Source organism: Episyrphus balteatus, chromosome 3, assembly GCF_945859705.1.
Source record: "Episyrphus balteatus chromosome 3, idEpiBalt1.1, whole genome shotgun sequence".
NCBI lineage: Eukaryota > Metazoa > Arthropoda > Insecta > Diptera > Syrphidae > Episyrphus > Episyrphus balteatus.
In genome coordinates, this window is record NC_079136.1 from 65,514,202 (window position 1) to 65,542,174 (window position 27,973).

At 30.8% G+C, this 27,973-nt stretch overlaps 1 protein-coding gene and 1 non-coding gene across 2 annotated transcripts; one reads left to right on the forward strand and one right to left on the reverse strand.

The window, feature by feature from the left end:
* The first annotated feature begins 7,703 nt into the window (after positions 1-7,703).
* On the forward strand, positions 7,704-26,741 carry LOC129915865 (uncharacterized). The gene is made up of 4 exons (XM_055995561.1): positions 7,704-8,519; positions 22,549-22,752; positions 22,971-23,199; positions 25,792-26,741. Exons 1-4 carry the CDS (start codon positions 8,491-8,493, stop codon positions 26,164-26,166), a joined length of 837 nt encoding a protein of 278 aa, XP_055851536.1. The 5' UTR covers positions 7,704-8,490; the 3' UTR covers positions 26,167-26,741.
* Positions 20,459-20,540, reverse strand: Trnas-gcu (transfer RNA serine (anticodon GCU)). Its single transcript has one exon. It is a non-coding gene; the product is annotated as a tRNA-Ser (tRNA).
* Positions 26,742-27,973: the final 1,232 nt, after the last annotated feature.

Genomic DNA, 27,973 nt, shown 5'->3' on the forward strand with positions numbered 1-27,973 from the left:
ATTAGCACTAATTCCAAGATTGTACCAGAATGTTTTTTAGTGCATATCCCAAAATGTCCCCTTTTTTCAAAAAATACCAATTTTTCATAGATATGAATGTTTTTTTCATTGCATTTTTTTTGATTCTTAATAATAAATGGATATGAAAACCTTCATGCAAAATTTGGTTCCTCTACCATAACTTTTAAGGGTTTTTTGGTAGTAAGTTTGCAACTGTTATAATAATATGGGTTGACAGATGAAAAACTGGTATAACTTTTTTCAGAGACGTCAGATTGTCTTGATTTTAGATTTTTTGGAATCAGCATTAAAAAATACCTTTAAATCATGTATCATATGTGTATATAATACTATAGCCTATTTTTGCTAGTTTTGAAAATCTCCATTTGACCTTGAAATCGCGACAAGCGGACATGAGATTTTTCTAGACTTTTGAGATATGATATAGAATGGCAAAAGGAAGATATTGAGCAAAAAAAATTTCTATTAACATTCATTCCGAGGTTAAACCCTTATTTGACTGGATTATATACCCTTATTTGACTGGATTATATACCATTTTCCCAAAAGCATATTACCTACTGTTAGCTTTTTACTTTTCTCAAAGAAAATAGGATGTGTTTTGTTGAGATGATTTTTTGTAAGATCATGTTTTGTAAGAAAACTTCCTTGTCACTTTCTTTGAAGTTAATAAAATCTCCTTTCAAAGTTTTGATCTTTCTAAAAGAGTTGTATAGAATCCTCCAGGCAGGACTTTAATGGAATTTGAGTTTGATGCCTTTGTGGCATATTTTGTCAAAAGGTAACTAAGCTAATGTTCGTTGAATCAAGAGCCGTCTTAATGACCCCATAAACCTTGGTCCGTTTCTTCTAAACTCAAACTAGTGTTCAAGTATAGATAAGTGGGTTAGAAAAAATCGGCTTTTAGAGAGCCTTCTCCGAAAAGCGCAATTAAAACTCCTTAGCGCTGCTGTTTAAGCACCATAACCCTTGGGAACAGATACGTGTGTTTAGTGGCAGTAAGAATTCTGAATATTTTCAGTACAGCATTATCGTAAGCTCCAGGGGATCTGTGAATATCGCTCGTTTTCGGTCTTATTGCATGATTAAAGCTAGCGACAAAATCAAAACTTTTTGATTTTTTTGTGTCGGTGTCATGATCGGTGTGCCGTCTGTGGTGAGGTGTACACAGAAATGTGCGCACAAGTGTAAACACAAGTGTCTTGTCTATGGACCACTTAAAATTTTGGCCTTATCGCCTATATGATTATTATTACAGCTATGAAGCCTACTATTTATAGCTTTGGCAATTTGGGGTGTTGAATAAGATCTATCACTCAAGACAGCTGTTTATGTGACAGATCACAGTACACTTATACAAGGCACAGAGGTGCACGTTAGGTTGCCGTGCCCCGGGGCAAAACTAAATTTTGGGGCTCCTTTGATATAGGTAGAAAAGAGCAAATAAAAAAGTGCGTATACGCCCCTACTTTTTTTTTTTTTGGATCCCTGATGTATCATTTGTTGGTTGCTAAGATTAGTCAAGTAACATTTTTTGAGGCCCCAAGATAATATATCGTCGCTGTAGTTCTAATACCTCGTAACCCAGAAAAGTCTATTTTTCAGGAGAGGCAAAAAACAAAGTATGAAATGTATGAGAATCAATACAAATGATCGGGTTTTGACTAAGCGAAGCTCTGAAAATTTCGATGTTAGGCAAACAGGGTCTTTTCCAATACATCCGAATTTTTTTCAACAATATAATTGCATCATTAGTCCAAAATCGCCTTTTTCCGGGTTACGAGGTATTAGAACTACAGCGACGATATATAATAATCTTAGCGACCAACACATGATACATTAGGTATATTACCTAATTTTTCTTTCAAAAAACTTGATCTTCTTTGTTTGTAGATACATATGTATAACAAGATGCGTAATATGTTACCTTCTATAAGTGTTCTGTGGTGACAGACAGCTGTCTTCAGCTCTGGTTCCTTTCAGCATCGCAGAACAACCGCTGTTTACGTCTCTTATTAAAGATTCAAAGTGAGGAGCTTGGTAATCGGTATACGAAAAAAAAAATAATTAAAAAGTAAAAGAATCTGGGGGTACATTCTATAAAAAACGAAACGAAAACGATCGTTCGTTTTTGAAAAACGAAAGAAAATTTGCAACAGATACAGAGCAAATTCTTTCGTTTTTCAAGTTATATGAATCAAACCTTTGGCACACACGAAAACGTTTGTTCGTTTTCGCCATACAGAATCTCACCCCTGCCCTGTATCAGAGTTGTAAAAGATTGCAATCTTTTTTGAATGCAATCTTTAATGACTTCAATCAAAAGATTGCATTCATTGACTTACATTTGAGACTTAGACTTCAAATTTTGCAATCACCAATCATTTTCCATGAAATGATTGCAATCTTTTTTTTTCCCCAATCAATTGACTGCATTCAAATGATTGCAGTCTTTTGGGACTGCATGCAGTCTTTGCATTCTTTTTGCAATCTTTCCATTCCTTGGCAGTCTTTGCATTCCTTGGCAGTCTTTTGCATTCATTTGCATTCCTTGGCAGTCTTTTGCATTCATTTGCAGTCTTTTGCATTCATTTGCAGTCTTTTGCATTCATTTGCATTCTTTTGAATTCTTTTGCATTCTTTTGCATTCTTTTTGCATTCTTTTGAATTCTTTTGAATTCTTTTGCATTCTTTTGCATTCTTTTGCATTCTTTTGAATTCTTTTGCATTCTTTTGCATTCTTTTGCATTGTTTTGAATTCTTTTGCATTCTTTTTGCATTCTTTTAACACACCCACACCAAACGTATGGATTTCACAAAAATTTTAACATTTTTTTAGTTCAAGGATGAATTTGATAGTTTTAAGAATTAAGTTCAACTATAGTAGGTATCAAGGTAAGCCTCGGAATGAATTCTAATAATAATATTTTTTTTTGCTTAATCTCTTCGTTTTGGCATTCTATAACTTACCTCAAAAATCTCATGTTCGGAGGTCGTGATTTTAAGGCCAAACCACAATGGTATTATATAAACATATGATACATGATTTCAGAGATATGTTTTTGTTATGATTGTTAATGATTAATGGATATAAAAGCCTTCATGCAAAATTTGGTTACTCTACCATAATTTTTAAAGGTTTTTTGGTAGTAAGTTTGCAAGTGTTTTGATAATATAGGTTGAAAGATGAAAAAGAGTTAAAACTTTTTTTTAGAGACGTCAGATTTCCTGGATTTTAGTTTTTTTTTTCATTATTGAATAATACCATTGTCTATTATTGCTCATTTCGAAAATCATAATTTTGTTGTTTGGCCTTAAAAATCACGACCTCCGAACATGAGATTTTTGAGGTAAGTTATAGAATGCCAAAACGAAGATATTAAGCAAAAAAAAAATATTATTATTAGAATTCATTCCGAGGCTTACCCCTTTTTCACTTTATTTGACTATACTATTACTCCTGCACAGACATTGATACTATAGTTGAACTTAATTCTTAAAACTATCAAATTCATCCTTGAACTAAAAAAATGTTAAAATTTTTGTGAAATCCATACGTTTGGTGTGGGTGCGTTAAAAGAATGCAAAAAGAATGCAAAAAGAATGCAAAAGAACGCAAAAGAATTCAAAAGAATGCAAAAGAATGCAAAAGAATGCAAAAGAATGCAAAAGAATTCAAAAGAATGCAAAAAGAATGCAAAAGAATGCAAAAGAATTCAAAAGAATGCAAATGAATGCAAAAGACTGCAAATGAATGCAAAAGACTGCCAAGGAATGCGAATGAATGCAAAAGACTGCCAAGGAATGCAAAGACTGCCAAGGAATGGAATGATTGCAAAAAGAATGCAAAGACTGCATGCAGTCCCAAAAGACTGCAATCATTTGAATGCAGTCAAATGATTGGGAAAAAAAAAAGATTGCAATCATTTCATGGAAAATGATTGGTGATTGCAAAATTTGAAGTCTAAGTCTCAAGTGTAAGTCAATGAATGCAATCTTTTGTTGGGATTGTGTAACTGAATGGCAATGACTGCATTCACAAAAGATTGCATTCTTTTACAAGCCTGCCCTGTATTAAAGAATATGTATTAAAAAAATGTCTGCATAATTTTTTGACTAGAAAACTGCTGTCTTTAAATAAGGCGATAAATCTTCTTAATTTCTTGCTCCTAAACAAAGCTACTACGGTGCAAATGTATAAATGAAGGAAAAGAATAAGAAGAATTAAGGTGATCAACCTTTTATTTTTGTTTAATTTTTTACTTTCAAAAAGAATGGACATTATGAGAAATCACTTTATTCTTAGCAGAAACACTTTTTTTTTGAAGAAGAAAATTTTTATTAAAATTAAATGAAGTTCACTTTTAATAGAGTTTAAACGGATATAAGAAATCTTATTGTTTTATGATGATTATTCTAAGCATCTTAATTTATTTCTCTATATAGATTCAAGCTGTAGTACTTCTGTCAACATCAACAGATGGAGCATTTAGCTATGTCTGCAAGGTTTAGATATCCCCAAATCTATTTTTTTGAGTGTAATTGCACTGCATTATTTGCATTATAAGCATATAGATCTAAGGGTAAAAGGTTCAGTGTAAATCTAAGGGCGTCAGTAAGGCAAAGTCTTTTGCTTCTTTAAGTGGCTAAAGAAATAGCTTTTTCAGAAACTTCACATGTTAAGTTGTAGCTGAATAAATAAGGCTGTGGTCCAAAGTTGCTAAGGAAATTCCCTCTAAGGGAAGCCAACTTTCCTTTTTTATCTAATAAATATGCACTCTAATGCTTCTTAAAGAAAATGTCAGAAGCACTCCAGAATTCTCAACTCCATGTTTAAGTAACTCTATACTATTTAGCTTTAAATACTTTGGCCCCAAAGAATACCAATTTAGCACCTAACCTATATACAATGTATATTCTTGGAAAACAAAACTTCATTCTAAAACCTTCCCACAGTAATGCAGTCAAGCCAAAGCTCCAAGACGAATGTTTTACAATTTTTAGAACTGTCTATAGCAGGTTAAACGTTAAAGCTTAAACAAAGTATTTACTTCGTCTTTGTCTTCTTCTTAATGTCAATTACTTGTAGCCTTGTAGGTACTAATCGAGTGAACCCAAAATGAATTTACTTCCACTTGAATTCTTCAACTAACAAAGCCAATATCAAGAAGCTCTTAACATTTATACCCACATTCTACTATAACATCTATCAATGTCTCTTCTTTATAATATACTTTGGCGGACTTTACTAACCTTCCGCTTTTTTTTCCATTCTGCAATAAACCACAATCCTATATAGTGGCTGGGTATTGTATGCAATTTATAGAGCTCAAACACTACTTGAATTAACTCTAGGAATGCTATATAAAGTACTTAACAGCATTTAAACCACATGTTCCCGTTTATGAACTGAACACCTACATTATACAAGTACACCATATAGATAGGCGGCTGAACTCACAAGGAGCTTGTATTATCCTTGCATGTGGCACCAATTGTATAACGAACATACTCTCCTATAACTACTCAATGTGATTCTTCTTCTTCAAAGGGATTGTATGGGACGCATAAGAACAACTCGATTTGGTATTATTAATCCAATTTGTCGCCATCAAGTACAACTTCAATTGGTAAAACGGTATATATTCCATCCATACTCAAATACCACCACCACCAATACCAACCACAAACAGAAGAAGAAGAAGAGAGCTTTCCGGGAAGAAATGTATATTCACATGGTATAGATTCGTGCTGAACATATGTTGCACCGTTCGGTCACTGCTCATGTACCAGCTATATAAATCACATAATGATATATCAACCATTGTTCGGTGGAGGCTTAAGAGCTGAATGCCTGGAAAACCAGGCATATCGCCATGCAACAACAATAACCAAATTCTGTTCAATGAAACTGATGAAGTGGTTTGGCAACGAACATCGACGACCCAACCGCTATAATACGAGGACGATTATTGTAGTAGTGCTGCTGCTGCTGAATGCCTGCTGCTGTTGTTGTTGGTCGATATCTGACGATGCAACACTCTGTGCTACGGTATAAACTCGTGTATATTTTCACCACCCGCTTCCCATTATTATCCAGTGACGTTGAAAAACTCCATTAGAGGACAGTATGATTCACAAGAAATGGCGCCCAACGCAAACCTTTTCTTTAGTTTGCAAAGCTTTGTTTACTATTTAGATTCATTCATACAATTTACAATTCAACAGTTTTCAACAATTTTCAACAATTTTCAACAATTTTCATTAATTTTCAACAATTTTTAATACATAGTTTCAACATTTTTTAACAATTTTCAACAATTTTCAGTTTTCAACATTTTTTAATATTAATTTTCAACAACTTTCAACAATTTTTAACAATTTTCAACAATTTTCATTAATTTTCAACAATTTTCATTAGTTTTGAAAAATTTTCAACAATTTGCTACAATTTATTACAATTTACTAAAATTTACTAAAATTGATTACAATGTACTACAATATCCTAAAATTCACTACAATTTACTACAAATTCCTACAATTTACTACAGTATCCTACAATTTACTACAACTTACTACGATTTACTACAATTTTCTACAATTTACTAAAATTTTATACAGATTTATACAATTTTATTTAATTTTATACAATTTGTTACAATTTACTACTGTTTGCTACAATTTGTTGCAATATACTACAATTTAATACAATTTACTACTATTTGCTACAATTTGCTGCAATTTACTACAAATTACTAAAATTAACTACTATTTACTACAATTTAATACTATTTACTTCAATTTACTACAATTTACTACTATTTACTACAATTTACTACTATTTACTACAATTCCCAACAATTTACTTCAATTTACTACAATTTACTATTATTTACTACAATTTACTACTAGTTACACAATTCACTACAATTTACTTCAATTTACAATGCCGTCATCAAATTTCATAATAAAAAGCTAGGTAAAAACCTGCGGAAAGTGAAGATTCATTTACATAGCTAAAAATGTAATTTCCCCGGAAGTTCTAGTTTTTCAAGCCCTTTTCTATAACTATTAAATAGAATGAATCAACAATCACAAATCCCATAAAAACCATGACTATAACTTTTCTTGTCAACCCGAATTAAAAAAAAAAAAAAAATCCCAGAATATTCGAGGGAGTGTATAAAAAGCACACTTTTCGTCATCATTGCGCTGCTGTGGTTGTTTTATGTGTGTTCAACTCCCAAAACCATAGTCACAATCACACGGCCTAGCCTTAGCAGCATCACAAGAAGAGACAAGTGCCCATAATGCCTTTTTGAAGATATTATTGGCCTTTTCCAACTCTCATTTCTCATAGCCTATTCTTTCATGGATGGCTTCTCTATAAAAACAAATCTAAAGACTTGGAGCTGGAGGAAAAGATAGAAATGTTTCTGCGCTACTCCTGAGATCCAGGGGCAAACAACAAAACCATACCGAACCGATACGATACCAGCCCATCAGCCATCCGCAAAAAGAAGTCCCATCTAGCACTATTGACTGCACCATACACAACAACAGTGGTATATGTGTGTGCAGAAGAAGTCCGTCATCATCGTCATCGGTTTTGTTGTTGAATTGTTGCAGGTGAAGTCAAAAGACCAGGCAACAGTCGGGCCAGAGTCAGTCTTCGATGAGATTTTATCTAGAACGTACGTGTTGGAAACATTGGTCGTCCTCGTCAGCTTTTTTCGTCGTCTTGTTGTGCTTCGATTAATCGCATTTTACTATAGAACTCCTATAAAACTCATATAGAACTTCTATAGAACTCCTATAATATCTCGTTCCGTATTAAATTAAAATAAAAACAAAAAAAGTATCTAGGAAATAGAAGAATTGTATCTAACGTTGATTATTGGTTTGGTTGGTTTGGCCTATTCGGTTCTTGTTAGTGGAATATTGGCAAGAAAAGGCGTAGTCAATTCCCTTCTCGGGCGGTGTGGTGGAAGACTGAAAGCTGAAACCGAAATTGAACCAAAGGAAAAAACCGTTTTAAAGAAGTATCTCGTTATCTGCATCGTCGTCGTCATCATAATCGTGGGGCTTTGAAATAGCGGTCTTGTAGTAGGTACCAGAAAATTCTGGGTTAACGTGATTTTTTTTGCCAGTGTGTGACATTGTCCACAACCAAATTTATATGACTAGGAAGTGTTTATTCGAGTGAAGTGATATCTCGTAGATATTGATTACTGTTTCACCGCACAATTGTTCCCAAGTCGGTGGATTTATTAATTTAAAGTGTTCATCTGTTTCTTTTAAAAAGTGTGGGCGCCAAGGGATTTTTTAATTTTAACTGCTCTCAAACACTTGAAATATAACTTCTTCGGGCAATATACCTTGTACCTATAGTATAATTGTTTTACTTTATTTTTATTTTTCTTCGTTTTAAAAGTTGAGTGTGAGAAATAAAGAACAAAACGCAACACAATGCATTTCCTGAGGATGTATCTTATGAGGTTCGTTTGAATTGAGTTACTTGTTTTTTCATACATTTTTTTTGTTTTGTTTTGTATTTTTTTTGTATTTTTTTTTGTGACATTTTTCATCTTTGTTTTAACACTGTTTTTTTTTTTTGTTGCTGCTGACTTGAGGAGGGTTCGTATATATAGAGTGCATAGGCATTTATGTACTTTAGCTGAATTATGAATGAATTAGTGTCATGATGTGAAGTTGACATTTTAAGAAAAAAGAAAGAATAAAAAAAAATATAAACGACATAGGTAATTCCCTTGGGGTTAAATTGTAGGACAGAGTAGATCTGAGATTATTTATTTTTTTTTTGTTGTTTTTTTTACCTTTACCTTACCTAATGTTGAATTTTCGATTTAAAGAGAGAAATATATTATTTTTTATCGGAGACGGACTTTGATGAGTTGTAGGGTTGTAGGGTTTTAAGGCGAGTTTTTGAAAAAATGTCCTTTTAAGAAATCTTTAAAACTTTTTTGTTATATTTGATGGTTAGTTTTTTTTTTGACCATTATGCTACTTTTTTTTCTATTAATTTTATTTTTAGATACATGAAGAAAAGTCAAGTACTTTTTACAGTTTAAAGCAAAATGTGATTTACATAAATATTAATTGAAAATTGGTAAAAAAATCTAGTCCAAACTCATTTAACAAACAAAGAAATTTAATGTCTTACATGTTTATTTCTATAAATGTGTTTAGACAGAAAGTGCTGGTGATTAATTGAAAGAATTCTCCCATTAACAAATTTTATAAAATTTGAATAAAGTTATACACCTCCTAACAATGACCTTTTTGTGAATCTAGTCACTTTTATTTTTATTTTGTTTTAAAATAAAGCCTGAATGTTTAAAAAATAGTTAATGGTTGATAAAATAATCTATCAACAAGTCCAACCTCGTAAAAACAGAAAATAAAGGAATTTCTTTAAAAAATGATTTTGTTTTAATTTCTCGAAAACGACAAAACATATTTGCCTCCAGTTTTCTGTTTTTGGTTCAAAACTAATTAAAAAAAAAACACTAAGAAAAAAGTTTTTGGCTTTTTCTCAAATTTAAAGCACGTCAATGTAAACATAATCTTAGATTTTTGATATTTGTTTTTCAAAACTTGGTCAAATTTTTAGAAAAAATCGTGATGTTAAAAAACATCAGAATAACAAAATAGTTTAAAAAAAAACAAAAAAACAAAAAAAAATAATAATAATAAAATGCGAGACTGGGTCGCATTGTAATAATCCAAAATTAAATTTTTTAGTGTATTGTAAAAAGAAAATTTAACAAAAAATTAAAAAGAGAAAATCTAAAATTACAAGAACATTTTTTTAAAGGGTTTGTGTAACAAAGAAGTTTTAGAACAAAATTGAAAAAATTTATTAAAAAATAGTTTTTTTATCGACAACCATTTTCAATTTTTGTTCAAAAAAATTTGTTATACCATTTAAGAGAAAATATACATCGACATTATACAAAAAAAGTTATAAAAAAATTGTTTCGTCTGCAAAGGGTGCAAAATTATTTTTTTTTACAAAAATTTTCATTTGAATCGGTCGAGTCGTTTATGAGAAAATCAAAAATCCAGAAAATTATTCAATGGTATCGTTAATAACGTTTTAAAAAATATTTTTTTTTTAAATTTCTAAGTTGGACTTTATTTATAACAGTACACGTATTTTTTAAATTAAAATCGTTAGAGCCTGTTTTTGAATGAAAAAACCCTTTATATATGTTCTTCATATAAATATTTTGGGCCTGCAAAAATTTCAATTTTCCCTCGAAGGAATCACCCAAAAATCTTAACTACAAAGTTTTGGCCTCCTGATCATAATGTCATGTTTTATTGTTATCTCCAGTTACATTTTTTTTTTTACGAATCCTAAATTTGCTCTATAGTAATTAAATAATTATAACTCTTACGTGGGCTTAAGGTCAATTTTGTTCTTTATTCTAATTTTTCGTCGACGTTTCGGTTGTGATTACAACCTTCTTCAGGACTCTAAATAAATATTCTTAATATTAAAAATATTAATAAAATAGGAAATAAAAATCTATTCTTACAATATTAAAGCTTAAAAATTTTTTAAGAGTTTTCTTAAAATATTTGATGGTAGCTGGATTATCTTTTTTTTATTTTTCTAATATTTCAAAATTCAATTAATGAAGTCTTGAAAAAGACGTTTCAATCAATCGAAATTTTAAAATAATAAGGTAAGCACATTCAAAATGTCGAGGAAAACTTTAAAGTATTCAAAACTGCCCTAAAGCCCACCTATAGGATTTAAAATTTTAATCGATACAATTTTAAATCGAAATCTTAGAACTTGGAACCTATTTTTTTAGGGATCACAAAACTAATTTTAACACTCTTTTTTTAAACTAAAGTTCTGTTGAGATTTCATGGTTTTTTTTTAAAGAAATTCTGAAGTTTTTGATTTTTCCCATGCTTTTTAAGGCAGTTTGGTACTTAAAAGTGCTACCTAATACGCCCCTGAGTGGAAAATCTTAAGTTAAACTTTTCATAAACTACAAGGTCTACCATTCTATTAAGTTTTAAGATTCTACGATCATCACAAGTGCTTGGTAATGTTTGGTGATAATTCAGCGCCATTACCACGCCCACCACGCCCACTGAATAGAAAATTCAGAAAACTTGTTCACATTATAATGAAAATCATTGTGCCAAATTATAAGTTTTTACGATAACGGGAAGTTCTCCATAATTTTGATGACCAGTCAGTCAGAACACTTTGCATTTTACATATTTCTCCCGTTAAAATCTGCTGATGGGACATTCCACTATGAAGTATTCCACGTGCACTGTGGCGTATACGTGCTATATTTTGTATTTTATTAAACGTTGTTTTTTTGCCGCATATGCAAAGTGAGAAGGCGGTTGATGAAGCTAGAAAACTTAGGTTCAAGTAGTCTGTTTATATGGTACATTATTTTAAAGTATTTTATGATCTTAAATGGAATTTGACTAGAAACGACTATTCTAAAAAAAAATTATTATAGTTTTATTAAAAAATGAATAGTTTTTGATAAGGAATGAGCAGGACTAGAAGTAACAGGGGTAAAAAGCAACAACTAAAAAAGGTAATTCAATTCAATTCCAGCTAAAAAAGGTAGTGCTAAGGTATTGCAAAAAAAAAAAAAAAGAAGATGTATAATGCAACTTTTAACTTTAAAAAAATTTAATATCACGTATATACTTAAACGGTTCCATATAGAAATTTTTTTCGAAATCGGTTAAGTCACTTATAGAGCAAGAAAACGGATTAACGCCAAAGTACCGTTAGTAACACTGTGTCAATGTCTGATCAAAAAACACCTTTTAAAAATACTTTTCATGTCTGCATATCTACAGCAAGCAGCAAGTATATACATGAACGAGAAGCTTCTTACACCTTATTTCGGACCACAAAACAATCCACAATTCTTTTTAAATTCAATAGAAACGTTTATCATTTCCCAGTTTAGACTTCATTTCAATCAATCATTGCTAACTTTCCCAATGAAAGTATTTCCGGAATTGGAAACAGTAATTTATCTCTCAATATAAAACTTAGACTATAAAGTTTTCCCTATGAAATGCAAGTCAATTTGCATAATAAAAATGACTCCTTCCGCAGAATTCAGAAAAAAAAAACTTGAAACTCAACCATTATATGCATTCATTCAATAATCGAAAAGGATAGACGATAAAAAAAAAAAACAAAAACAAAATGCAATAAATAATTTCTAATAAAATAGTCTCACGATCTGCTGCTTAACTAAAATAACCTTTTACCGGCATCATACAAAAATAAAAACAAAAAAAGCACATTAAATTTTAATGATAACAATTATATTCAATCTAAATTCTTCATCGTTTCACTTTCATGACAAAAAAAAAACCGGCGGCAATAAATAATTGAATAATTTCGAAAGAAAACAAAAATGCACCACTTTCTCTTCGTGCTGCATTTAATTAAGTCTGAAGTTCGAAGCCCTTCCTTCAATTGTCTGGTCTGTCCGTTTCCGATATCTGCACGTACATTGTTCGTGTCGTGTCCGCCAATCAAATTTCTACCATAATGGAAAGAGGGAGGTTATCGGATATTTGAACTGCGAACGTATGACAGAAATCAAAACAACATAAGGAATTAATTTAAATTCTTTTCAACAAAAAAACAACCACTTGTTTAAATACAAAATTATATTTACAGAAGAGAGGGTAACCTTCAACGACAAAGGATAACAAAAAGGACCAAAAACATTCACGTTAAAAGGGCTGATAAACAAAAGTTATTCACCATTCACATCACCACCCACACAATACCTTTAACAAGGTATTCCACAAAAAAAAAAAAACAAGGACCTCTACAAAGAAAAACATTCATTCCCCTCAAAAACAAATATCGTGCAGGACAAAGCCGATATGAAATACTTAAAATTCCACTCTGACATGATGAAGAACGAACCCACCACAAGCCAGGAAGAAAAAGGAAGAAAAAAAACAACTTTATTTTGGCAAACGGACAAAATCAATACCCGACACCGACTTTGACTCTCTGTGACTCCACGTGCTCACGTGATGTATATATGCATGCAGTTGTCTGCCTTTTATATCTAAATTAAATCTCTGTGCTCACATTGACTTGCACGCATTACCTAGCAATGGCAACCATCCGACATCCGGTAACGGGACAGTACAGATTGTCCGTCCGTTCGTTCGGCCGTCGTCTGATTTTGTGTTTGCAGAGCGGAATATTAGGTGGCGGGTATAGTACAATCATCATATTGCCAAAACAACCCTCGAGCTATGACTGGGAATAAAAGGAATTTCTAGCGGAGTGTGCAAAGTGCACTGCATACAAAAGATCCCTGTTTTGAATCTTCTCGCCCCGAAATATCGCATAGACGACAGGGTGGGCCACAAGGTTAAGGACTTTGTTAAAGGCGCATCTGCTATGTCCAACAGACAAAAATGTTTGTATTTTTTTTTCACTTTCACGGGTGAGAAGTTATATTTACTTTTATTAGTGATTTGCGTCATCAGAAACAAACAATAGGTTTTACCGATGTGTCGTATTGGAACGCACTCAATTGGCACTGAAATCGAAATGCGATACCCCAGTGCATCTGCACTTTCTTCAAAGGTTAAGGTTGAACCGAGTGCCCCTGAGAGCAGGCTATTTGAAACCAAATATAAAATCAGAATCAGTGAGCTAGGGTACAATTTTCTGACGTAATATGCAAATGACAATTGACAATTATTGTAAATGACAAGCGAATTTTATCACTCCCACTTTTTGGAAAAACAAAATAGACTTACATACATGTTTTGGAATCAACTTCAAAAAACAAAAAATTGTGTTTTTTTTTTTTTCTTCAAAAAGTTTTGTGTAAATCCACATTTATTTTAACCCAACTTCGAATAGGAAGAATAACTTGCTTGAAGAATCGAGATTTTAAAAATCCGATTTTAAAAGTTCTTCAAATACTTACCTTGGTGTCTTAGGATTCTAACAATAATATTCATTATTTTCCATTTGTTTTATTTTTTTTTTACAAAAAATTCAGATGGTCAGAAGTTCGTTTAGTACTTCCGGTCGCTAACTTAAGTAAGTTGACCGTAAACCGATCGTTAATCCAAAGATTGTTCATTGTCAAATCGAATGCTGTTTGGTTACTTGACTTAAACAAATTCTCTTTTACTTTTGAGAAAGAATATTTCTATGGGTAAGATTCTTCAATTGTATACAGGGTGTCCCACAGTCACATATTTTACGTGTTTTTTTTTTTTTGACTAAAATGATATGAAAGAATAAAGAACAACTTCAAAATCGAAGACAATTGTGTTTGATGCAATATAGCGGAGAAACGGTTGTCCACAGAAAAAAAAGTTTGAGACAAACAAAAAAAATCTTTCGAATCAGACGTAGTTTGGCAAAGATAAGGCCAGTCAAAGGAAAAGAGAAGAAAAATCATAAAAACCGTCATAATTTGAAAACGGGACGAAAACAAGAAAATTGCTACTTAAGTTTTTCGACTTAAAATGACCGCAGGAATCCATGGTTTTCATTTGGGGCGGTGACTGTGGGACACCCTGTATATCGGTAATGGTGTGTAATTTTTATACATGAAAACTATTTTATTGAATTTTTGATGTCTTACATCTTATAAAGGTTCATTTAAATTAGATAACATGTCCTGAATAAAAAAATACATTAGCCGCTTTCCATTGGAGGCGATAGTTTACTCATGAGTATATAATATAGTACCTACATTTACCTACTACTAGAACTACTCATGCTCTTCTGCCCGAGTAGTAGCATTTTTTTCGTGCGTTCCATTGAAAATCGCTAGTAAATTACTAATAGTACTTTACCACCTACGCAAGGAACAGAGGCTATTAGCTGGTGGCTCAAGAAGCTTTTCTTTTCTAAGTAGGGCAATTACCTACTGGGCTCTTAATCTTCGCAGAAATGCATTGATTCCAAATGGAACATTGCAAATATATTATATACTCAACAAATTGTTTTCTTTGTTTTTTCAAATTTTTGGAAATTGATGAAGACCTAAGCAATTGGTAATTCAAGTTGTAGTGAAACACTGATAAATGTTCCTTATTTTTAGACCAAATTAAAGCCTTTTTGGATCATCACTCAAACCAATTTTTTTCAAGTTGAAAGCTTAAGGGGTTTAAAATAGTAAATTAATTATGAACTATGGGGTAAGAATTTGGAATTCGAAAAATTAAATGCAACATGAACCACCCTAGTAATGGGCCCTATTTTCATAAGAATAATATTGTATCAGCTATGTTCATGAAACAGCATAAACCTGCCATAGTCGTCTCGTCTTTTTTCAAATTCTGAGAGAGCAACGAACAGTATAATACTTTTGAAAGAGATACCAAAGCCGGATATGGAATGGTTATCTCCACTCTTTCTTGGTACCTATCGAGGATTTTATTTTTCTAAAAAAAATGCTTACGTAATAGTTTTATTGATTCTAACAAAACTGCGTTTTTAAAAAAGTGACATATTTTTTTAGGTTCGTATATTTCATCAAAGCATAAGCCAATTTTAATCAAAATTTGCAGACAAGTATTTCTTATCATTTTAAAGTGTAAAATGTAAAACAAAACTTAATTTAAATTTTTAATTTTATATTTTTTTTTTCTCGAAACCTAATAGTCTAAGAGCCCACAGCAAATTTTGGGAGTGGAGGTATAACCAAAATGTCAGTATGCAGTTTTATAGCCTTATGCCTTCTTATAACGAATTCAAAAGTCTGGCAGCTTTAAATCGCGACTTTGTATTGTTTTCAGGAGGTTGAAAATGTGAGTTTTCCAATTCATATAAGTAGGCTAAATTCAGACTATTTCATATTCTTTAATAGAGCAACTGATGCTCTGTCATTTTCCCTAAACCTGAAGACACTTTCGAATACGTTATTAGAAGGCATAAGGCTATAAAACTGCATACTCACATTTTGGTTATACCTCCACTCCCAAAATTTGCTATGGGCTCTCGGTCTATAACAAATCTAAAATTTGCAATAGATATTTTAAGATAAAGATACTTTGAACTACAAGAGCAAGTTTGAAAATAAAAATTATTTATGTATGTATAAACTTCTAAAAACAAGCATTCGAAAATATTCACTTATCTTTGATTTGAAAATTTAAATTAAAAAAAAAAAATAATACAATGTTTTGAGATTTCTTAATACAAAATAATTGCTATTAAAAAGTTCAAAAATTTCAAATGTTTTATGTAGCAAAAAATCTTTCAAGAAAGTTTGATTTGAAAAAAAAAAAAAAAAATGTAGTTGTTATGAGACTTCGCAGTTACCTTTTTGATCATATCCTTAAAGCAGGGTGGTAATTTATGTGTACTTCCTAAAGAAAATTTGCATTTAAATTCTTTTAAAGGGTGGACAAACAAAGATTTTTGGTGGACAAGACTGGTCCGGTTCAAAAAACTTGAGGTCCCAAAAAAAAACGTGCTTAAAAGTGTGGTTCAATACACTTTTAAAAATTATAAACATTTAGATTTTTACCAAAAAAAAAAAAAAAAAATTCTTAAAATATTCAAAGTGGACAGCATTTCTAAGATCTAATTTATCTTTTGATAAAAAATGAAATACAGATTAACGACATCATTAAGTAGGTACTATTATCTAATGAGCGTATTTGTTTGTTATGTAAATTTGATTTCTTTGACATTAAAAGAGACATTGAAGTAGATACATTTTCGATACTAACGACCCGGACTTCCACTCGTGCCCAGAGATGGCAAAAATTGGATTTTTTTTGATTTCCTACATTTGTTACGTCTACTACATAAATGAGGTAGTTAACGTAGTTTAATGTAGTTAACGTAATTAAATGTAGCAGACGTAGCGCTAGACGTCAAAATGTAGTTTGAAATGCCAATTTTACCACCAAATTGTCAAAGTCTTATTCAAATCGAAATACATAGCTGTGATAGTGTAAATTTGAATAGAATATTTGAAACCAGATGGACTTGGGGTGGTTTCTTTGAAAAGGTTTTACTTTACGAAACCAAATTCTCACGAAAACACAGCTATTTATTTTTTAATATTTTTGAAATATAACGTTTTTTATGTAGTTATTGCACGTAGCAAATGTAGGTAGTACATGAAACAAATCAAGCGAGTAGTTTATTCGATTAACTACGCGTAGTTAACCGAGTAGATTACCTGACGTAATCTACTCTGCCATCTCTGCTCGTGCCCTTTGGAAATATCTACACCTTAAGCGACTAAGCCACAAATTATAGCTTAAAGCCATGAATGCTAGAAAAATAACTTACTATTAGTGAAACTGTTCATTTATTTTATTAATGTGCTTAAGATGCGTAGCTATATGCGTATTTAACATTCATAATACTATAATTTACTGAACTCTAATAAATCACGATGGATTTTTTGTGTGCGGCTTAAAGTTTTACTTTCTTAAAAAAGCTTGACCCTTTAATATTAAAGCCAATATTATGTTTTAACTTTTTTAAAATAATCTTTCATTTGATTGATACCTCTAATCCAACTCAATGAAAGATTCATAAACACAAGCCGTCAAGCGTATGAAAATTGAAAAATAATTTTACCCATCAGTCAGACAGCGTGCTTCCTTATTAAATTTCTGGATTTATTTATTCATAAGTAGCTTATAATATTAAATCGTTTTTTAATTCTCGTTTTGCAATATTCAAATTGGAATCTAATTAATTTTCTGCACGCTTGTTCTAATTTGAAAGAAATAGAGAAAAAAAAGTATACAACATTCTCCGACATTGTGACAGACAGTTTAAAGAGTTGTTATTCTAGGTACAAACAACGAGTACTCGTATAGAAGGAAGTCGTCTTATAATAACTGTAATTTAATTCGCGATCAGAATCTTTATAAATGACAATATCAAAAGTAGGTTAAAGGTATTACGACTCTTCCGGGAATATTATACATATCTATCAAGTTAAAGGTATTTATAGAATGAACAGGGTGATTCCATGAGTTGCTGAGAAAATTGAAGTAGAATAATAAATAATTATAAGTTTTCCGAGAAAATCTGAATCGATCCAAGTTATTACAAACAGTAACAAAAGTAGTAGAGCCTTCTAGACTGTTTGAGTTGTTCATTCAATTTTTAATTTTTTCCCATAACCCAGAAGCTAGAAAAAAATGTAATATTATGTAGTTTAATACAGTAAAGTGGATATACAAATAAGGGTTAACCAATTTCTGTTCTCATACGGTAAAGAAGTGTTCGAAAATCAAAAGAATGATTTACACACTTGCGAAACTTACATTTTGGGTCCCAGTTGGGTTCTCAGTTTTTTTTTTAAATACGTTAGTTTAAAAGTTAACTGAATCATAACTTAATAAACGTACATTCTGAACATGGGTTGGGGTCGAAATTCTGTATGTTCAAAATGCTGTACGAGCAAAATTCTGAAAGTCAAAATTCTGTATAGCAAAATTGTGGTTTGCCCAAATACTGTATTTCAAAATTCTGTACATCAAAATTCCGTAAAAATACTGTAAAAAAATATAGTTCTGATAATGTAAAAAAGTGCGCGCGTTGTCGCTTTGGAAATTGGTGCCTGCCTGGCGAGTTAACATACCCTAAGCGTAACAACGAAGTTACGTGAACCGGACAGAGGATCCCGATAATAAAAGCTATTGACATTGGCGCCTGCCTGGCGAGGTATTTAGTGTTTTCCCTGGAGGTACACAAAGCTCACAACTTTTTGTATGTATAAAATATCAAAGACCTTTTTAATGGTCGCAATGTGATGCCAAATTTATCGAAAACTGTAGAAAAATTTAAAATCTAATAAAAAAGAAGTTTTCGTGTTTTCAGTTTTTGATGAGGAATTAATTAAGGCAGTTTTATTATCAATCAATTTTGTATTGAAGTCCACAGTCTTAAGAAAGTATTCAGTACGCTTTTTTAAGCTTTTTTCACAATTTTTGACTTTGAATTCGATTATTTCAACTATTGATTGAAATAACTTGATTTCAAAGTTGTAAAATTCTGGCTTTTGAAAAAAGTATCTTTAATAGTTGTAAGTGTTGCCATTGTTTTTAAATATTCTTTTTATCATTTTTAGTTTTTTTTTTTTAGAAAATTGCCCCTCCCTCCTACACGGGGAGAGATAGACCCCCCTCTTCCGAAATAAAAAATGCTTGTATTTGACTGTTTTACAAAATTCCGTTACTATTCTTCACCGCCTTAGTTATCGTACTCTTGCCTTATTTACTTTTCAACAAAAAATTTTTTCAACAAAAAATAAGTAAAAAATTTAAAATCGTTAGAGTCGTTTAAAAAAATAAAATAATACCTATGTAAAATTTTTCAAAAGAAAGGTTGCTTTCCCATTTTGAAGAAATAATTAATTTACACTTAAAAATTAAGTTTCGAAATACATATTACACTTACCCGTTTTCAAAAAATGGATTTTTCAAAAAAAAATTGAAATATTTTTATAATTTTATAAAATTTTAGTATTACGGTTTTTTTTATAAATTGATGCTTTTTTAAAAGTTGAAACAACTTTGATTTAAAGATGTTTTATAACGGTAAACCACTTTAAACTAACGATGTTCTACTTTGATTTTAAAATTTTCGTCTTCAACGCAAAATCATTCCGAAAAATAGTTGAATCAACATGGTTTTTGTTGATTTTAAGTTGTTTTTTCCCTCAGTGTACCCGTTTTCAAAAAATGGATTTTTCAAAAAAAAAAAATTTGAAATATTTTTATAACTTTATAATTTTATAAAATTTTAGTATTACGGTGAAAAAGAATTTTTAGAAAAAAAAATTTGAAATATTTTTTTAAAAATCCAAAAATGTGTGTTAGAGAATTTTATAAAATTTTAGTAACACTCTGTTACTTAAACGCTTTTGTATAAAAATGTAAGTTGAAATCGGGTAAGTCTTGTAAGAGATATTCAGAAATCAAAAAATAGAACGATGTTTTCTAAAATCTTAGCTCCAATATTGCAGATAAGTTCAATTCATAAGAAGCACCCTGTTTAAAAGCAGTTCCAAAAGAAATAAAAAGCTAAACCTAAACACATACACCATACGTTTGATTCTTGTGCCTCGACATTTAATTTATTAAATAATTTCAAATTTCGATTCAATTAGTTCCAGTTGAGATTTTAAAATCTGTCACAAGTTATATATTATGTAGACCGTGAAGCGTGGCTTAAGATTTTACTCTTACAATCAACACTTATGTCAGATTAGAAATGTTACACCTTATAATTTTTGTTCTATGTACCCTACTCATACATAATTTTACAATTCCTCAATAATCCATAACGTAATGGCTCACGCCCAAGAAATAACATGTTCTCAGAAATCATTGTTATCTTTTTTCCAATTAAAAAATAAAAAAAAAATTATCTCGACGAGGATGGGATTCGAACCCACGCGTGCAGAGCACATTGGATTAGCAGTCCAACGCCTTAACCACTCGGCCACCTCGTCATTTAATTAAGTTGTTAAAAATGAGCAGAGCCTGGTTGTTTTTTTCAAATTTAAAAACTTAAAAAAAAAAAATTAAAAAACAATATTAAATAACTAGAAATGAAATGAAATCTTATACCCACTTTAAATAGCATCATAAATTAAGCAACAGATAAACCTATGGAGTTGTTTTTTTTTTTATGAAATAACTATGTATGTATGTACCTAAACAATAGGTCTGCAAATATATTCTTTAATTTATTTGGAGATAGAATATTTTAATTTGGAAACAAAATCTTCTGTGATTGCTAGTATATTTTAGAAAATTTTTAAAGATGTCAGAAATTTGGGTTTGAAGTATATAGTCCCCGCTATCAGCTTTGATATTTGATATTTGAAAAGGTAGGTATTTGAAAAGGTAGGTAGTAAGTAGGCTAAAGCTTGATTCCCTCTTTTTTGAATCCTTACAAAAAAAAACTTGTCTTTTTATCTCACTAACCAGCGTTTCCTATAATTTTTGCCATAACAATCATTAATATTTATAGATCTTCGCGTAGGGTCCTTTTCAAGTTTAAGCAAAAAAAAAGGAAATATACCTGTCAACTACGTACTTTACTCTGGTACCCGTTTCTGAGGACAAGTGGACCTGTTGTAATCTTTTCTAACTGACAGATCTTACTTAAGGCCTCAAAGCTAATGACAGGTTATTAGGTACAAGTTTTGTGATAAGTGCCCCTACTTCTATACTTCGCAACTAGATAATGTCGTTAAGCTTCTTAACCAGAGTGTAGATAGTCTAGCATAATGCAAGTCGATTGATAGAACCAATTTGGACCTCATCATCATAAAAATAGCTTGTTTATTTCTAATTGCCGACAAATTGAACAAATTTCAATCAACATGAATTTTCTTAAATAAAACTTAAAAAAAAAAATAACTTAGGCCCATTTGCTGAAACGAGTCATAAATCTTCCTTTTAAGTATTCCAAACTTAGCTCTAAGAAAAACTTAGTTCTTAAGGTTCACATAGTTTATTCTACGTTGCTAGGAAAAATTATATTTCGTCTCAGCTATGAATCGGTTTGACAGTTAATTAATTAAATGAAATTAAATAAATAATAAAACCGATTTTGAAAATATATATTTATACGCATTATTACAAAAGCTTAAAGCAAAACAGACCAGGAGACTGAATTCTCATATGTGTGCCATCAACGAAATTGATTACATTTGGAAAGGATGCGATATCGAAGAACTCTCGCTTAGTTTTCAAAATGTCAGATGTGGTCTCTTGAAATTTTATGTAATTTACTCCAAGTCTAGTTATTGCAGTTGAAACTCGCAAAACAATTCTTGATACTGTCGATACATGCATCCCTCCAAAATCAGCTATACTCAGAAGGTGATTCCCAGTAGCAAAAAAACGTAAAGCAACCCAAAGTTGGTTAATAGGAGCAATTGAATTATTACTGAAATATGAAATTTTATCTGTCATACCTAATAATATCTTTTAATTATGGACATATGGCATTTTATAGATACACATATGTATATTTTCTTACCTTTTTAATATACATTCAAGCGATTTGCTCCAAAATATTAACTGTTATATGTATGCTTCGTTAAACGAAATCTTTTATAAAAAGAAAGTTCATCAAAAGAATAGAAATATTCTTTTCTCTCATATATTTGGCGTGGCACTCCTACTTCTAAAATTTCGAAAACTTGAACATCATCTTCAAGTTAATCCAGGATTTCAAAATTCATCTTTACAAATTTATTTATTTTTATTCACAGAAAAATTATTTGTCAAAACAAACTTCAGGCACTATGTTTTACTTAAAGACTTAGGATGTACAAATTCTTCCCCCTAATATATGTCTTACTTAGCAACTTTTATGATTAAGAATATTTTTGGTGCAAACGAATAAGTAAAACTTAAGGCTATAAGTTATACTTAAATATTTATGACTCGTTTCAGCAAATGGGCCTTAAATATTCTGTTTGTTTGTTTATTTTCATTTTGCAGCTTATTCTACGTTGTATCGACCAACGTATTCGCTTATGGATTAACCAACGATAACGGCAGTAAAACAAGTTTATTACCATCTTCTCCTGGAAACGATCAACCCAAAGCGACGTCTTCAGCCTACCTTAGGCCATCAGCTACTCTACCAAGGAAGACCATAAAATCGGATAAAAGTCCACACATACTGAATAAGAAATTACTTAAGTAAGTTAGTCAGCAAACAATTTTTTTGTTCGCACATAAAAGCCTGGTGTGTGCGCACATTTTTGTTGCATTCTTTGCAACTCAATTGTGCGCCTGATGGCCGCTCGCATGTTGATGGTCTGTTTTAATCTAACACACATGCGTTTTTGGTTTTCTTATTTTATGCTTCTTCTTTATTTTGTATTTTTGTTATGTTTCATCCTTTCTCCCGCGCATAGCAAATTAGGCCTAGCTAAGGTTCGCGCCCCAAACAGCCACAACCGGAAACGTCTGGCCGTCGAGTCACGCCGTCACGCTTCGCCCGATGATTCACACATGTTCATCATTAAGCTGCCACCAAACCTATACTATTACACAGGCCCAAAAGCATCAGGAGGTAGTAATTCTGCTGGCAGCACCTCCACTGCCGCAAAGAACAACGCTCTGGATCAGGGTAACGGGAAAAAGGTAAGACTCTAACTTAATTCATAAAACATGTTTTGGAACCTGTGATTCTTTTTTTTTTCCAAAAGGCTAGCCTTAAGTTATTTTTTGTAATATGGTTACCAGAGGAGGTATTATTTTAAATTAGTAGGTAGTTCAAAACAAATTTTAAATGGTTAAACTAAAATTGATTCTTCTTAATTGATTCTTAAAACTCTCTTTGTAGTTAAAGTTCGTCAATTATTTACAACTAATTTTTAAATCTTTCCAAGCCGCATAAAAAATTGTGTTTTTTTATTTTATTTAAAAAAAATTAGGTTATGAGATCCAACTGCGAATCATATGTATGTACATATGTTTAACAAAATTATTATTGAACTTCTTCCATTATTTGGTGGAGCCACCCAATTTTGTGGTCAATTTGTACAATATTATAGAAACAATAAACGGTCACTATGGTGTATGAGTAACTTTTTTTTTCATAGAAACTGTTTTTATTGATTCATCAGAAAATGAAACGAGTTAGCTTTTTTTTATTATTATAACTGATGGCTTAATGAATTGTGAACGGAACGCATTAGTACCTCGGTCGCAATGCCAAAGTAGCTTCTTATTTATCAAAACTGTTTTCAATATAATAGAAAAATTGAAACAAAATAGCTATTCATAGTTGTTGCAATGACATGAAAGCGAATCAATTGTTTTCAATGAAAATGTGCATTTGCGTTTTAGTAGACTTTAAGCAAAAATTACAAACATTAAAATTTGTTCTTTTTTTAAACTTTCAGTGTTTTTTGTTTAGAAAATATTTTTTTTAAGGATTAATGATTTTTTATTCCAATTTTGTTTTAGAAGGCATGGCATATTTTCTTCAAAAGTTGATACCTAAGCTTAAATATAAAAATTATGTTTAAAAATCGGTTTGAATGATTTTTAAAATCTATTTTGATGGTACTTCCATTGAAATTCCAAACTATTTAAAAAGAAGAATTATTTATTTGAAAATGCATTTTTTTTCTACTTATTAGCCTGTATCCATAAAATAATAGTGTGTAAGTGGCATTGTCGGTGTAATTAACGCAGATATTCAAATTAAGATTCTCATTCTCACTATTCTCTCTTCGAATTTTAGGGATACGGAAAGTCAATATAACCGGTGGATACCACACAAATATTGCTCCATAACTAGGTACACTGAGGGAAAAAAATAATTCAATGTTAAAAAAACTTGCATGAAACATTTTTAAATCAAAGTTAAAACCACTTACAAACAATTTTAAAATATTATCAGACTTCACATTTAGCAGCAGTTTATCACAACGAAAAGAAGGTAGCCTGATAGTAAAGCAGTCGCCAAGTAACTCTAAAGTTGTAAGATCGGTCCCCAATAGCTGTCAATTTGTTTTTTTTTTTTTTTATTAAATTGGTGTTGTTTTCTGTTTTAATGATGGTTTATGTTCAAAAAAACCACTTTAAACTAACGTGGTCCTACTTAGATTTTTAAATTAGTGCCTTTGCCAAATCATTTAGAAAAAAAGCTAAATCAAAGTGATTTTTGTTGATTTTAATTTTTTCTCTAAGTGTAGAAAAGAGGCCATCGAAGAAAAAAGAAGAGGAAAGTGGACAAAAAACGATCTGCCTTAGCAAGACAAAGCTTCAGTTCTCAAGAGCCCTTCTGTGACGACTTTCGTACAGGAATGTAGGAAAGATTAACCTTGAAGAAAAAATTTTACCGACAATGAACAGAAGGAGTTCGCACTGTTTTTATAAGCTTTTCTAACAATATTCAAAATGCATTTATAGGCTTATGAGAAATACATTCTAAAAGAAAAATAAAACAATGATAAAAATATCCTCCCACTTTCCTGCCATTTCGTAATTTTTTGACTTCCCCATGTAAGCTATATAGGTCTTAAATTATTGATATGTATGAGAATTACTTTTTCGACAAAGTGTGGCTAAACTATTCTTCAGGCCTAAAAATTGAAAAAATAAGTTGGTTACCATGATTTAATTGTAAAAGACTCTTCCAGCGAATTGTTTTGCCTTGTTAAATCGCATTTCGTGCACACCGAACATTATATGCAAAAGATGTTGTGCAGCTTGTTTCCTGGGCGGTGAAGATGTGTTTATATAATTTTGGAATACTTTATCTTCTGAAAAATTGTTTGCATTCTCTGACTATATACACGTGTTAACATTATACGAAAATGTTTGACACAAATTCCGGCATATTTATGTCGATTAAGTTGAAAAAGACGTATTAAAACTATTTCTTCAATTATTAAAAGGTGGTATTATAACATGTCAATAACTCAATCGTGAACAAAAAATAACTAAGCTGCTTTTACATTTACTATTTCAACTTGTAATAAAAATTAAAAAAGAAAATAAAACTAAATTTAAATATTACTCATACGCCACAGTGTCTTTTTTTTTATTTCAAGTTGAATTGTCATAAATTTCGTCTCATAAAAGAAGCCCACATAAAAAACTATTTTTATATTCACTGAAACATGTTCTTATGTTTACACACACAACTAATAAAATATCTCAGCAAATATAATAATAAAAAAAAAAAAAAATAAACATAAAAATACTTCTTTTTCTTTCAAGGTTTCATTTAATTTCAACTCGAATGGCAAACCCAGTCATATTTACCATTGGAATTTACCTGTCCTCAAGAAAATACTCTCGAATGAATCAAGATTTCCTACGTTACGTTCCAACGATGACTTGATCGACATTAAAAACACTCCAACTTGGTCTAAACCATGGGAGAACGAGACAATTGAAAAGTCCTTTGGCAAATCCAATATGGCAGAAAAGAAGTCACTGAAAAGAAAATCTCCATCCTACTATGCACCGGCAAATTCAGTCAACAAAAACAGTTTCAACAAGTACTTTGCAGGGAATGGCAAACCGAAGGGATTCTACGTTATCAAGAAGAATCATAAAAAGGCGACATACTTCAGGAATATAACTCCTTGAAGGTCAGACGACTAATAATGAAAAAAAAAAAAATATTATACGACATCGTTACTTTATTGTACTTGCCTACTCAACAAATACAAACTATACAAGAACACACAAATCTTAAAAAAAAAAAAAAAACTTGAATGAGAATCATTTTTTTTGTACTTTTATACAAGTTATCATCTTAATGATCATCATCATCGTCTCATAATAATTATCAAGAACAACGTGGTAGGCAGCTTTTATGAGTAGATGATTAAAATAATAAAAATTAGACTTTAGTGAAGTAGCAGATTATAATTTATTTTATATATTTTTTTTTATAGATAATAGGTTGTTTGGTTGATGATTTTATATGAATTTTATATTTGAAATGGTACGCAATTTGGATTATTTCAATTTTGAATTAAGGCATGAATAAAGAATAATAAAAAGAAATAGCATCGAAGTAATACATAATTTTTATATAATGTAAGTTAAAGATTTGTTTTATTTGTTAATTGTATTTAATTGTACGTCCATATATAAAAATACTTATGTAAGCACACACACTGACTGATAAATACATTTATACCTTTAAATTTTGCAATAAGATAATTAAAAGCATTTTTATTTTTCGAAAGAATTGAACTGTTGATTGAGTTTAACGCCGAAGATGGATTTAAAAGAGTAAGTACTTACTACAAAAAAAAAAAAGAAAAAAACTTTGTAGAGGCGCATTGTACGCTCTAGTTTCTATCTTAAAATATGCTTTATTTGCAATCCCGAGATCAAAATTTTGTTTTTTTGAAAACAAATCCAAAATATGCAGATTTTTGAAATATTATTTGTGCGTTGCCATCATTATTGTTAATCACTTTAATTTTTAAAGCTTGAAGTTGAATAATTACACTGGTCAACAAGGTTTTTGCCACTAGAACCAAAATATACTTTTCTAAAGGTTTTTGATGTGCTGAACTCCAATCTGAAGTCAGAAATTTTTTATTGGCCTCCTTTTTGAAATATTACCGTTAGAAAAGGCCAAAAAACGTCATTTTGGCTGTTTTTGAGGTTATGTTTTTATGTGGGGTAATTCATAATGAATAAATTTGTAACGGTGCCTATAAGAACTGAATTCATTTTTCCAAAAAATGTTTAAATCTTTCCGATATCTTTTTTACTGCCCGAGATATTTAAAGTTTAAGTAGCGGTCTTTGACTAAGAAACAGCACTGGCCAATCAAGTTAAACTTTTTTTGCCACAAGAACCAAAATATATTTTTCTAAAGGTTTTTGGGTTTCTTAACTCGAATCCGCAATCAGAAAAATTCTATTGCCTTCGTTCTTGAAATATTACCGTTATAAAGTGCAAAAAAAGGTTATTTTATAACGGTTATATTTCAAGAACGAAGGCCAATAGAATTTTTCTGATTACGGATTCGATTTCAGCAGCCCAAAAACCTTTAGAAAAATATATTTTGGTTCTTGTGGCAAAAATTCTGTGACCATTGACTTAATCTTTAGATTAAGTTTAGTTTCTCTTTGGTTCATTAGCTGAAACTTAAGATATCTCGAGCAATAAAAGAGATATCAGGAAAATTTAAACAGTTTTTAAAAGAAGAATATCTGTCCTTTTAATCACCGTTACAAATTTGTTTATAATATATTACCTCACATAAAAGTATAGCCTCGAAAACAGCCAAAATTAGGTTTTTTTAGCATTTTATAACGGTAATATTTCAAAAACGGAGGCCAATCAAATTTTTCTGACTTCAGATTCGAGTTGAGCACATCAAAAACCTCTAGAAAAGTATATTTTAATTCTTGTGGCAACAAAAAAGTTC

Coding starts and splice junctions, on each gene's coding strand:
- LOC129915865 (XM_055995561.1), top strand. CDS start 8,491: ATGCATTTCCTGAGGATGTATCTTATGAG. Junction 22,753..22,970: donor CTGAATAAGAAATTACTTAA/GTAAGTTAGTCA, acceptor TCCCGCGCATAG/CAAATTAGGCCTAGCTAAGG. Junction 23,200..25,791: donor ATCAGGGTAACGGGAAAAAG/GTAAGACTCTAA, acceptor TTTTCTTTCAAG/GTTTCATTTAATTTCAACTC.